The 15,079-nt window shown below is 41.3% G+C and overlaps 1 protein-coding gene across 1 annotated transcript; it reads right to left on the reverse strand.

The window, feature by feature from the left end:
* Window positions 1-571: 571 nt before the first annotated feature.
* Window positions 572-988, reverse strand: LOC130471956 (uncharacterized). Its single transcript, XM_056842325.1, has one exon. The coding sequence runs from the start codon at window positions 986-988 to the stop codon at window positions 572-574; it is 417 nt and encodes a 138-aa protein (XP_056698303.1).
* Between the last annotated feature and the right edge of the window lie 14,091 nt (window positions 989-15,079).

Genomic DNA, 15,079 nt, shown 5'->3' on the forward strand with positions numbered 1-15,079 from the left:
TGCTGCCTCGGTATCATGGCTGGGCGTTGAGGATGGCCACTGGTAGGGTATGGGCACGGTGGAGTTGCCCAGAACTGGGGAGGCCACGCACCCTATTGTGGGTACTGCCACTGTTGTGGCGGAGCAGCGGGTTGCCACTGTTGCTGCTGGTTGTTTTTCCGCGGTTGATTCTAAGCATCACCTCCACGGCCACCACCGCGGTTGCGGTTGTCATTTCCGCCGCGACCGCGGTAATTGTTTCTCTCCCCACGGTTATCACCACAGATGTTGGAGTTTCGGTTGTGGGCATGAGGCTCATTAGACTGTCCATCATTAACATTAATGTTGCCAATATTAAAATTCACAAGAAGGGCAGAATTTGAACCTGATTCCACTTTCGCTCGTTTCTTCGTGGTGGATTCCTCCATTCTGAGTTTGTATCGAACATAAGCGAAACTTAGAAGGGGGTCGCGCTGCTGCTACAGGGAGACAAAGGTGGAGTATGACTCAGTCAAACCGGCGAGGAGACGCAGCACCAATCTCTGATCCGAAACTTTGGCCCCAACATTGGCCAACTGGCCGGACAGAGCTTTCAAGCGTTCAGTGTAAGCATTGACATTAGGAAAACCCTCTCGAGGTGGATAGCTCGTGCAGCCTTGTTGTCCTGGAACAAATCCTCGAGCCTTTTCCAGGCGTCAGCGGCCTTGTCTTCTTGTTCAATGATGGTGTTGAGGATATCGTTGGAGATGGTGCCATAAATCCATTGGAGGACGATATCATCGAGCCGATTCCATAGGGTAGGGTCTGCTTCCTTCCTAGCCGCTGCGTCCTTGGCTGCTGCATCAGCCGTCGAAGGAATGATATGGTCTATGACAAGGTTGGCTCGGGTGTGAAGTTTAAAAATCGTGGCCCAATTGATGTATTGAGCAGATTCAAAGTCAAGGATGATGGGAATGGTTGTCTTGATGTTGGTGACAGTAGTAGCAGGGTGGAGTTTGGAGTCAGCCATTGAAGAAGAGAAAAGAAGAGAAGAATGGCAGCTAGGGTTTGCGGTTTAGGATCCCTAAGCGACTGATACCATGTGAGAATGTAATCTGATGAGTTTCTCATCAATCAATAATGATTATATATACAGAGATACGTAATCTAGGGTTAGGGTTTCCTAGGGTAACCTAGGGTAATTAAGTAAATACACAATTAATTTATATTACAAATAATACATAAATACATATGTCTAACATAGGAAACTATATATATTTTTGGTAAACAATCAATTATATTATCGAATTGATGTTGGTTAAGGAATCTACTATTACAAAGTCTTATGTCTATTATTATAGTTATGTTATACTGTACTAGTTCCTACATAAAGTGTGAGTGAGGTTATATTAATTGGTAGATTAAATTCTCTTTAGTTTAACAAAAGCTAATTATAATTGGTAATGATGGAGTGTTCAAACAAGAAGGTGGTGAATGAAAGAAGACGGCCTACGGCTTTGGCTGTAGGGGATGCACCATGGCTTGTGTATACGCATGAAGATTCGAAGAAGTATGAATTTCAAAAATTCTGCACGGTTTCTCCCTTACCCCCTAACAACAATATTTATATGAGGAACATCCCTGAATTGCGCGGCAACACTATCCAAGCTTCCTGCCATGGCTGGTTAATACTTCGGGATCTTAACAAATTGAACATGTTTTCTCTATGGAACCCAATCACTTCACAATTACTCACTCTTCCTCCATTGCCATTGCCAGAAGCTGATTTGTCGGACTTATCTACTTGCACACTCACATATACTGTACCCCTTGATCGTGATCTTGATCTTGAAAATACTTGTTTGCTTATTTTGTTTTTTGTAGGCCAAGTTTTGTACTCCCGTCCTAGAATAAATCAAAATAATTATGGTAGTAATAGTATTACTTGGGTGATTCAAAGAGTTGAGCTTGAGGTGAGAGTGTAGTGATAAACAACACTGCTACACTGAATGGGATCATATAGTGAGGCTAATGTGATGGATAGCGATGGTAGTACAGGTAGACAGTGTTTTTTGAGTACAAACTCCATCACCTTAAAGTCCTTGGAGCTGAAGCAACCAGATTATGGTTACAGTTTTATTCATTCAAAGGACTTTCTGCTTGAATCTTGCGGTAATATATACTGCGCAAGTGTTTTAACACGCAATGGAGTGGAAAAACAAATTAGCGCAGTCAAAGTGTGGGTGTTGGATTTGCTCGTTGATCAAAATTGGGTGGAGCTCAAGTCTTTGGATATATGACCGCGCCTTTTTCTTAGGTCAACGTTCTTCTACCTAGTGTTGGTGTTTGTGTTGGTGTTGGGGATCTAATATAAATTCTAATTATAATTATAATTCTACTACTGAATCATCATTATCAACCATATCAGTAGGAAGAGGAGTCCAAGGGAATTGTGTGTACTTTGTTAATGATGATGATCTCAAATTTTTATATTCTTACAGCCTAATAGATGACAGGGTGACCTTGTTTTTACATTGCCCCAACTTACAAACCCCTGTCAAATCTCCTGTCTGGTTTAATATGATGCCACAACATCAACATCAACATCAACATTACCATCAACATCAACATCAACATCAACATCAACATCAACATCAACATCAACAGGACAAGTTAGTAATTAATGTACCCACTCGATCAGTATTCATTCATACGAAGTATATGACTATTTCAGTTGTTATTTTTATTATGTTGTGACAGATTACTAACTAGACTAGGTGATGATGTTTCGGGCCAAGGGATGATCATCAGTGATACGAATGTAAAATTCCCACAACAAGAAGAAGATGAGAGTGAAGGAAGAGAAATTAGCCAAATCACTGAGCTTCCTCAAGACATGATATGTTTATTCTCAGAATATATACATTTGTTCGATCTTGGGAACTTCCGAGCTACATGTAAGACTATTCGATTAGCAGTTTAGCCGATCCCCCCTCGGTGGAAAACTAAAAAAAACATGGTTCCTTTGTTTATCTCCTTTAAGAATGATGATAGTGGATCGTGTTAAGTAATAGACCTATATCGTAATGATTTACATTACAACAACCTCAGAATATCTACAGGTTCTTTTAATGTAGATTTCTCCAAGGATGGTTGGCTTGTTATACTTACTTGGAGGAATTGTATCTTGGAATCACTACACTTCTTCAACCCACTCACTAGGTGAGGGGAGATTATATTGAGCCTAATGATTACCTAAGTATTTCGGATATCAGAAGTATCAGCTTCTCAACTTACCCTAATTCCCGTTACTGTTGCTTTTATAGATGCTTTTGTAGATGAAGGATCAACAGTCGTCATATACCATATTCAACATGGGGGATTTCAATGCAGTTTTATTAGCTGCTGATAGGGTAAATGGCAATGCAGTTACAGAAGGGGAAACTAAGGATTTTGATAGCTGTATGGATGCTGCAGGGTTGGCTGAGCTTAAGAGTTGTGGGAGTTACTACTCTTGGAGCAATAAGGGGCAAGGTAACTTGAGAATCTGTTCCAGAATAGATAGGGCCATTGCTAATGCATTGTGGCATTCTAAGTTTGTTGATGCTGTGGTGGATTATTTGCCTCCAGGAATATCTGATCACTCACCTCTGGTTATGTCTTGCAATATTCATCTGGGAGGAAGGAGTAGACCCTTTAAATTTTTTAACTATATGGCTGATCATGTTCTGTTTCTTGATGTAGTTAAAAAGGGATGGGATGTGTCCTGTCCAAGGGGTGGAGCCATGTTCAAGGTTTGGACTAAGCTGAAAGCAGTAAAGCAAGGATTGAAGGAGCTTCATCATAAATATTTTGCTAAGCTTGATGAGAGAATTGAGGGGTTAAGGGATGATTTGGGTCAAATTCAGATTCAGTTAGCTTCTTGCCCTACTGATAGCAATGTGCAACAAAGTGAGAGGGATTGTAGTGAGACTCTTAAGAAGTTTTTGCATATTCAGGAGAGTGCATATAGACAGAAAGCAAGAGTTCAGTGGTTGCAAGTAGGAGATTCTAATTCTAAGTTCTTTTTCAGTGCAATGAAGGAGAGGATAGCTAGGAATAGCATTGATATTTTGTATGATGATTCTGGGAAGAAGCTTAGCACTACTCAGGAAATTCAGGAAGAAGTTAGCTCTTTCTATAAGAAGTTGATTGGTACTGCAGCTAGCTCCTTGATGGGTGTGGATGTTGGAGTGGTTAGGAAAGGGAAGCAGCTTTCTGCTGCTGATGCAGAAATGTTGGTGGTTCCTGTTTCAGATGCAGAAATTGATGCAGCTATCAAAGGTATTGATATCAATAAAGCCTCTGGGCTGGATGGTTTCAATAGTTTGTTCTTTCTTAAAGCTTGGGAGATTGTGAAAGCTGATGTTTATGAAGCAGTAAGAGAGTTTTTCAGAACTGGGGTGATGTTAAAGCAAGTGAACAACACTTCAGTTACTTTGGTTCCTAAGATTCAGAATGCTTCTTGTGTGAAGGATTTTAGGCCAATTGCTTGCTGCTCAGTTGTTTACAAAATTATCTCCAAAATTCTTACTGCTAGAATGCAAGGTGTTATTGGTACAGTTGTAAATTGTTCTCAATCTGGTTTCATCCCTGGTAGATGACAGGCTAAATCGCACTCCTATCAAAGATAAACCTAACGTTCACCAACTAAAAATATAGCAAGGGAAGCAGGGATCGTATCCACAGGGAAACAGTGTTCTTTCTACTATTAAAAGACTAATCTAGACTATTGGTAACAAGAATTGGATTGGTTTGTATATTAAACTAAAGCAAATAATCAAATCGGAAGATAACAATATTAAAGGAATCTAGGGCAGCGGTTCACCATAAATGCAGACCGGGATTGGACAACGGACAATAACAATCAATTAACAATCATAACTAGGAAAACATGCATCTCTCGAATCTTATGAATTCCTTAGGATAGAACAACTAGCGGGCTCTCGCTACGTACTAGAAATAATTCCTATCTAATAGCCACAAACCAAAAACATCATATTTATACCTCTCGGCGCATAATCTAAGGTTAATCAAACTCAAATCAAAATAGTCCGGCCGAACAGAATTGACGAGCAATAATAATAAGCTATAGAAATTATAATCAATCAATCAATTAATCAAGTCCACATATAATCCCAATCATGCATTCATGGATCCCCTAAACCCTAGAAATTAAACTACTCACTCATGATAATAAATAACAAAGCAATCAACATAATAGAAAACATGATCAAGCAATAAGATAAATTAAAGCAAGAAGCAATACCTAATTGAAGAACAATGAATAATGAAAGCTTGAATTTTTGATTGAAAATAAAACTAAGTATTGGAACAAATTTGAGAGAATAATAAGCTAAGAAAATAAACTCAAGGTTCAAAACTAAAAATAAAAGGTGTTCTCTAAAAACAATTAAGGCTTGCTTATATAGTTTGCCCAAAATAAAGCCCAAAAAAACGGAAAGAAAACTCGCGCATAAGTGCTGGGGGTTGGCGTCGCCCGATCGGGCGTCGCTTCGCCAGATCGGGCGATCCACTCGATAGTCGGCCCGATCGGGCCAAAATCCGCCCGATCGGGCGGTTTGTGAACTCTCCATACAGCCTCCAGATTGACCGCCCGATCCGGATCGGGCGAGATGCGCCCGATCGGGCGCGCGTTGATGATTCCATATTGCTTATAAATCCGCCCGATGGTTGCATTTCGCCCACAGCTTCCAGGGCGATTTGCAATCTTCAATGTAGCTCGCCCATATCACTGAGTCTAACTCCCGGGGCTCAACCATAAGCATCCAAGGCTCCCGAAAGTCGACGATGGAGGTCCCGAACTTCTCGGACTCATATAGTGGCCTAGATCAACAATGAAACGGGTCTAAAACGACCAATTTCTCATAATCAAACCTGAAACTCAAGGCACACTCAATAACACACATTAGTACTAGAAACGGCTCCTAAGAGCACGTTTGACACATAAAAGCACTAAGGGACGGGGGTAAAAATACTATATAAAACATGCATATCAAACCTCCCCAAGCTAGATCCTTGCTTGTCCCTAAGCAAGGAAATCATCGATGAACACAAAACCAACTTCACCCCCGACATAATTCAAAATGAAAAACATAATTCGAGGCGAAATCCAACAAGCATGCATCAATGTTAACCAATCAAATTCATTCAACCGCCAATCCACCTCAACAATCGTCACGCAAAGCGAACCACAAGTGTACAATGGAATTCAAGACTAGTGCTCACACACTCGTCACTCATTTATGTGGCGGATAAAAAATGTACCCGTTCGCTCTCCTCCCAACATATATGTGTACAATGCCCTCCCAAACTCACAACACTCGTGTGTCTAGAAAAACATGCACTCAACCTAGTAGTCGACTCGGAATGTGTCATGTCATAACTTGCATTGATAAACAACTACTTTCACATTAATATGACTCTATGCACAAAGGTCGGAAGGTCTTCAAAGCTTGTAATGTTAGGCTTAGGTAGAGGTGCGGTAAATTTGGGTAAAACGTGAGCTTAAAGCCTTGGCTTTGGGGAGCATAAATCCTAGCAAAACCATGGTCAACCACAAATGATGACCACAACCACAACTTCCCACTCAACACATGATGAAACAACAAACAAACCACACTATACTTTCTTGCCTTTCTTTCACAATTAAAATCAATCACTCATAAAGATAAGAAATTACAATACTTGAGTGAAACAATGCTTTGAATTTTCTTGAGAATAACGATTTTTCCTTCTTATTTTTTTTCTTGCTCAATCTCATTTTTTTTTCTTTTGGAACCTTCACACGATTTTTTTCTATTCTCCTCATCTCATTCATTTTTCATTTCATTTTTTTCAACAACAATCATGATAAGAAGAACTTCCCTTTTCAATACTGATCATAAAATGTACCACACTACAACTCCCTCACCTCACTACTATTAGCTCCCCCAAGCTAGGCTTGGGACTAGTAACCAATGGGGAATTTACGGGCTTGTAATGTGGTTAGTCACCGAATAAATGGCACAAGCACAACATGGGTAGAAAAAGAGGGAACAAACGTATCTAATTTCATCTGAAGGCTACCTAAATAGAAAAATTCCTTCTTCCTCCACAATGTGAATGTATATGAGTCATAAAACATTACTAATAGTTGCAAACCAATACTCAATCAATGGCACACCAGAAAGCTATCACACATCCTAACCAAGTCAACTAGTCAAGCACCAAGTCCACAAGTAGTTAGTCGGAGTTGACTCATGTTTAGGCATCAAAACAATCGAACATCAAATCATGACTAACACATCTACATTGCCCATCATCAAACACCAAGAATCAAAACAATTTTCAATCAAAGGGGCACAGGGAAGCATGATTTTGCATTCATCGGAACGTATTTTTGTATTTTTTTTTTAAAGCAATAAACTAATCTAGAAAGCATTAAACACACCAAAATAAAGAAATGCGAAAAGAAAAGAAAAACATACCTACAATGTACAAGTAATGTGAAACCCCCCCCCCCCAACCAAATCAGACAATGTCCTCATTGGCTCAAGGGTATCGAACCAACTCGATCTCATCTCCATCATTGACGGCCATTGCCGCCATCATCATCATCATCACCATCATCTCGGCCACCATGCCCACTAGGACCCGCTCCCCACCCTCCGTACTGGGTGGGTGTGAAGGTGCCCATAGAACCCGGAGCTCCATATCCCTCCGCGGGATAGGTATATCAGGTAGGGTGCTCGTAATCTGGGGCAATATAGCCCTGCCTGGCATACTGATCATAAAATGGGAACATGGTCCTCTGGTGATCAGCTCCGAACTCCCGGAACCCGAGCTCAAGTCTGCTCAACCTCTCATCAATGGACCCCTGCTCCTCATGAACTACCGGGCCACTCTGGGGCCTCCCCGTGTCTCGACGCCCCCTCCTGAAGTAGGTGCGAGGCTCTGGCTGGTACTGATGGGGCTCTGGCTGAGGTTCAGGCTGAGGATGGGGGTCAGGCTGAGGCTCTTGCTCAAATCCAACAAATAGATAATGAGCCTGACCGGGTCTGAAACTAGTGCGGCCCTGAGGGTCGGGCAAGGTGAAAAGCCTGTTTCCCTCGAACATCCAGTACATGGCTCCCGGCCTAAATAACCCATGCTCCCCCTGTAGCCTACGGAGTCCAGCAAAATAAGCCAAATCAAGCAAGTTGCTACCCAGAACTGGAATCTGGTTAGCCTCAGTAAAGTTGGCCGTGGCCATGGCTATGTGGGTGATCAACCCACCAATGGTAATTTTGGTAGTATGTGTGGAGGTGGCTATGGAGTAAAATTGAGAGGCCATGTGATGTGCAAGGTTCATTTTGTAGCTCTCCTCTCCTTCGCAAACGTAGCCTGTGAGGTTATGATACATATGACAATTCATAAATCATGCGGAAAAACCATAAAGCCAGGAAAGCATATTATTTACACATAATCATTTAGCATAGTTTAGATGCATACACTTTGTTGCGTGTCTTCCCTAGCTGCGCCCGAACCGAACAAGAACAAGTCTTTAGGACTCCAAGTGTCGTCCCTCCGTAGATAGTCCACAGCACATCCGGATCCGCCTTAATCTTGACCAACTAGGATCGCCCTTAAGGTACTTAGAATTTTCGGCTACTATAGGCAATTGTATGACTGAATTTTTTCTCTCAAAAATCACTTTGAATACTTGAATACTCTATACAAAATAATGACCCTAGGCCTTTATTTATAGAGGTATGGAAAGGGAATCGTAATCCTATTAGGATACGAATTAATTAAACTAGAATCCTAATAGAATTCTTATTTAATTAATTCATCCTTTTAGGTTTAGGAATTTAATCATTAGACGAAACCTGATAGCTTTAGGATTCGTATAGCACACCAACACACACGCACGCACAGCAGCCCACGAGGGGCGGCATGCGCGCGCGCGCAGCCCGCCAGCTCGCAGCCCATTGCTGCGAGGCCCACACGCTGCCGCAGCGTTGGCTCGCGTTGGGCCTGCCTTGCGGTGGGCCTGGCGCAGCCTTGGCTGGTGCGTTGTGGCGCGCTGGCTTGCTGGGCGATGGCCCGGCTTCGTGCTGGGCCTTCGTCTGGCAGGCCTCGTCCGATGCTAATTCGTACGATACGCTTCCGATTAATTTCCCGATTCCGGAATTCATTTCCGATACGAACAATATTTAATATTTCCGATTCCGGATTTAATTTCCGTTTAGAACAAATATTTAATATTTCCGTTTCCGGAATTATTTTCCGATTCCGGCAATATTTCCGATTCTGACAATATTTCCATTTCCGGCAATATTTCCGATTCCGGCAATATTTCCATTTCCGATAATATTTTCCGATACGTACCATGTTTCCGTTTCCGGCAACATCTACGACTTGGATAATATTTATATTTCCGATACGATCCATATTTCCGTTTCCGGCAATATCATCGTTTCCGGAGCATTCATTTCTTGCCTGTGACGATCTCAGCTCCCACTAAAACCAAGATCCGTCGATTCCGAAAATCCATAGATGGAGTATTTATTTGTGTGACCCTACGGGTTCAGTCAAGAGTAAGCTGTGGATTAATATCATTAATTCCACTTGAACTGAAGCGGCCTCTAGCTAGGCATTCAGCTCACTTTGAACTAGGCATTCAGCTCACTTGATCTCACTGAATTATTAACTTGTTAATTAATACTGAACCGCATTTATTAGACTTAACATAGAATGCATACTTGGACCAAGGGCATTATTTCCTTCAGTCTCCCACTTGTCCTTAGGGACAAGTGTGCATTTCTTAATTCCTTTGTCGCTCGATGCTTGCTCTTGAACATAAGGTAAGAGTTGTCATCCTTATTATGTCCAGAGGTGTTCCTCGGTTTCAGAGTTCAACTGATCAAATAAACAGATAATCATAGCCTATGATTCATCCGAGCACGGCCATGCATTTCACAGTTTCTAGCTCTCTAAGTGGCCTTGTACAACTTTTAAGCATCTCATCCCGATTTATGGGAGGACAATCCCAATCTTGCGATCTTGAGATTAGACTTCGTTTGATAGGTGATTACCTGAGCGTTGCCTTTATAGCCTCCTTTTACGGTGCGACGGTTGGTCAACGTCAAAGCAACCAGTTCTCAAACAAGTAATCTCAAATCACTCAGGTATTGAGGATTTAGTGTCTAATAATTTTAATGAAATTTACTTATGACAGATTTTCATCTCTTACAGTAAAGTTTCATAGGTCTTGTCCGATACTAGTCTTCCCAAAGTAAGTATCTATGCAAATGATTATGACATTGCCATGTCCACATAATTCAAGAAACAGAACTACTAGTCATCTTGCATTCTAATCGTCTAACGTTTTCTATGCGTCCAATTTTATAGTAAACTCCGACTAGGGACCATTTTCAACCTTTGACATTCAAGTTCACTTGATAGAAATTTCTTAGTCACAGGACTAGTCCTGACAGTCTATCTTGAATATATCGTCAAATTGAAGGGACTCATCATTTAATAAACCACAAATTAAATGGAAAAATGAATTCTTTTCATTTGCTGTGAATGATTAACCAATAATGTTTTACAAAGATTTAAACTCTAAAACTCTAAAACATTAAACAGGGATATCAAAGCCATTCTCCAATATGTTCGCCTGCGGCAGAGGTTTAGTCAATGGATCTGATATGTTGTCATCAGTTCCAATCTTGTTTATCTCGACTTCTTTTCTTTCAACGAACTCTCGTAGAAGGTGAAATCTACGAAGTACATGCTTGACTCTCTGGTGGTGTCTAGGCTCCTTTGCCTGTGCAATAGCTCCGTTATTATCACAATACAGGGCTATTGGTCCTTTAATGGAGGGGACTACACCAAGTTCACCTATGAACTTCCTTAGCCATATAGCTTTCTTTGCTGTTTCATGTGCAGCAATGTACTCCGCTTCAGTTGTAGAATCCGCAATGGTGCTTTGCTTAGCACTTTTCCAGCTTACTGCACCTCTGTTGAGGCAGAAGACAAACCCAGACTGTGATCTGAAATCATCTTTGTCGGTTTGGAAACTTGCGTCCGTATAGCCTTTAACAATTAATTCATCATCTCCACCATAGACCAGGAAGTCATCTTTGTGCCTTTTCAGGTACTTCAGAATATTCTTGGCAGCAGTCCATTGCGCCTCTCCTGAGTCTGACTGGTATCTGCTCGTAGCACTGAGTGCGTACGCAACATCCGGGCGTGTACATATCATAGCATACATTATTGAACCAATCAATGATGCATATGGTGAAGGAAATAATGCCCTTGGTCCAAGTATGCATTCAATGTTAAAGTCTAATAAATGCGGTTCAGTATTAATTAACAAGTTAATAATTCAGTGAGATCAAGTGAGCTGAATACCTAGCTAGAGGCCGCTTCAGTTCAAGTGGAATAAATGATATTAATCCACAGCTTACTCTTGACTGAACCCGTAGGGTCACACAAATAGTACGTAAACGGATCAAGTATTTAATGGCATTAAATACTCCATCTATGGATATTCGGAATCGACAGATCTTGGTTTCAGTGGGAGCTGAGATCGTCAAAGGCAAGAAATGAATACTCCGGAAACGATGATATTGCCGGAAACGAAAATATGGATCGTATCGGAAATATAAATATTATCCAAGTCGTAGATGTTGCCGGAAACGGAAACATGGTACGTATCGGAAAATATTATCGGAAATGGAAATATTGCCGGAATCGGAAATATTGCCGGAAACGGAAATATTGTCAGAATCGGAAATATTATCGGAATCGGAAAATAATTCCGGAAACGGAAATATTAAATATTTGTTCGAAACGGAAATTGATTCCGGAATCGGAAATATTAAATATTGTTCGTATCGGAAATGAATTCCGGAATCGGGAATTTAATCGGAAGCGTATCGTACGAATTAGCATCGGACGAGGCCCGCTAGACGAAGGCCCAGCACGAAGCCAGGCCATCGCCCAGCGAGCCAACACGCACCATCGCATGCCAAGCCTCGACCAGGCCTAGCGCAAGGCCAGGCCCAGCCAAGGCCTGGGGCGCGCGCGCGAGAGCACAACAGCAGTGGGCCCAATATGTACTGTGCTTCTCCTAGATCTTTCATCGAAAAACATTTCCCAAGCCAAATCTTGACAGAGTTCAACATAGGAATGTCATTTCCGATAAGTAATATGTCGTCGACATATAATACTAGGAAAGCAATTTTGCTCCCACTGACCTTCTTGTATACACAAGATTCGTCTGCGTTCTTGATGAAACCAAAGTCACTGACTGCTTCATCAAAGCGTATATTCCAGCTCCTGGATGCCTGCTTCAATCCGTAGATTGACTTCTTTAGCTTGCATAGCTTTTTAGCATTCTTTGGATCCTCAAAACCTTCAGGCTGTGTCATAAACACAGTTTCTGTTAAAACGCCGTTTAAGAAAGCAGTTTTGACATCCATCTGCCATATTTCGTAATCGTAATATGCAGCGATTGCTAACATTATCCGAATAGACTTTAGCATTGCAACTGGTGAAAAGGTTTCATGGTAATCCACACCGTGGACTTGCCTGTAACCTTTTGCAACCAATCTAGCTTTGAAAACTTCAAGTTTCCCATCCTTGTCCTTTTTCAGTTTGAAAACCCATTTGCTTCCAATGGCTTGGTAGCCATCTGGCAAATCGACCAAATCCCATACTTGGTTTTCAGACATGGAGTCTAATTCAGATTGCATGGCTTCTTGCCATTGCTTGGAGCTAGGGCTCGTCATAGCTTGTTTGTAAGTTGCAGGTTCATCACTTTCAAGTAATAGAACGTCATAGCTCTCGTTCGTCAAAATACCTAAGTACCTTTCCGGTTGAGATCTATATCTTTGCGATCTACGCGGGGTAACATTTCTAGATTGACCATGATTCTCACCAGATTCTTCTAAAGATCTCTGAGTTTCATCCTGAATGTCATCTTGAGCATTCTCTAGAGTTTGTTGTTCGACTCGAATTTCTTCGAGGTCTACTTTTCTCCCACTTGTCATTTTGGAAATGTGATCTTTCTCCAAAAAGACACCATCTCGAGCAACAAACACCTTGTTCTCAGATGTATTGTAGAAGTAATACCCCTTTGTTTCCTTTGGATAGCCCACAAGGATACATTTGTCAGATTTTGGATGAAGTTTGTCTGAAATTAATCGTTTGACGTATACTTCACATCCCCAAATCTTAAGAAAAGACATATTTGGAGGCTTTCCAAACCATAATTCATATGGAGTCTTTTCGACAGCTTTAGACGGAGCTCTATTTATAGTGAGTGCAGCTGTATTTAGTGCATGTCGCCAAAATTCTAATGGAAGTTTGGCCTGACCCATCATTGACCTGACCATGTCTAGCAAGGTTCTGTTCCTCCGTTCTGACACACCGTTCCATTGTGGTGTTCCTGGAGGAGTCAATTCTGATAGAATTCCACATTCTTTCAGATGGTCATCAAATTCATAGCTCAGATATTCACCACCTCTGTCAGACCGCAGTGCCTTACTCTTCTTGCCTAATTGATTCTCTACTTCACTCTGAAATTCCTTGAATTTGTCAAAGGATTCAGACTTATGCTTCATTAGGTAGACATAACCATATCTACTGAAGTCATCAGTGAAAGTGATAAAGTAGCTGAAACCACCTCTAGCATTTGTACTCATTGGTCCACATACATCTGTATGGATTAAACCCAATAGTTCATTTGCTCTTTCTCCAACTTTAGAGAAAGGTTGCTTTGTCATTTTGCCAAGTAAACATGATTCGCATTTACCATAATCCTCTAAGTCAAATGGTTCTAGAATTCCTTCCTTTTGAAGTCTTTCTAAGCGTTTCAAGTTTATATGGCCTAATCGACAATGCCACAGATAGGTGAGATCTGAATCATCCTTTTTGGCCTTTTTGGTATTTATGTTATATACTTGTTTGTCGTGATCTAATAAATAAAGTCCATTGACTAATCTAGCAGATCCATAAAACATCTCTTTAAAATAAAACGAACAACTATTGTCTTTTATTAAAAAGGAAAATCCCTTAGCATCTAAGCAAGAAACTGAAATGATGTTTTTAGTAAGACTTGGAACATGGAAACACTCTTCCAGTTCCAAAACTAGCCCGGAGGGCAACGACAAATAATAAGTTCCTACAGCTAATGCAGCAATCCGTGCTCCATTTCCCACTCGTAGGTCGACTTCTCCCTTGCTTAACTTTCTACTTCTTCTTAGTCCCTGTGGATTGGAACATAAGTGTGAGCCACAACCTGTATCTAATACCCAAGAAGTTGAATTAGCAAGTATACAGTCTATAACGAAAATACCTGAAGATGGAACGACTGTTCCGTTCTTCTGATCTTCCTTTAGCTTTAAGCAATCTTTCTTCCAATGCCCCTTCTTCTTGCAGTAGAAGCATTCGGATTCAGAAGTGGGTTGACTGACCTTCCTCTTTACAGATTTTGCGCCAGTTTGCTTAGTTGGGCTGGCCTTGTTGCCACCTTTCTTAGCATTCCTCTTCTTTCCAGATTTCTTGAACTTGCCCCCACGCACCATAAGCACATCCTGCTTATCACTTTTGAGCGTCTTTTCAGCGGTCTTTAGCATACCGTGAAGCTCAGTGAGCGTTTTGTCCAGACTATTCATACTGTAGTTCAGTTTGAACTGATCATACCCGCTATGAAGAGAATGGAGGATGGTGTCTATAGCCATTTCCTGAGAAAATTGTTGATCCAGCCGACTCATATTCTCAATGAGTCCAATCATTTTGAGAACATGTGGACTTACGGGCTCGCCTTTCTTAAGCTTGGTCTCAAGAATTTGCCTATGAGTCTCGAATCTTTCGACTCGAGCCAGATCTTGGAACATGTTCTTCAACTCACTGATGATTGTGAAAGCATCTGAGTTGATGAACGTTTTCTGCAGATCTGCACTCATGGTGGCGAGCATTAGACATTTCACATCCTTGTTGGCATCAATCCAACGATTGAGGGCTGCCTGAGTGACCCCGTCGCCTGCGGCTTCGGGCATCACCTCTTCTAGGACATACTCCTTTTCTT

This window comes from Spinacia oleracea, chromosome 4 (assembly GCF_020520425.1).
Source record: "Spinacia oleracea cultivar Varoflay chromosome 4, BTI_SOV_V1, whole genome shotgun sequence".
NCBI classification, from domain to species: Eukaryota; Viridiplantae; Streptophyta; class Magnoliopsida; order Caryophyllales; family Amaranthaceae; genus Spinacia; species Spinacia oleracea.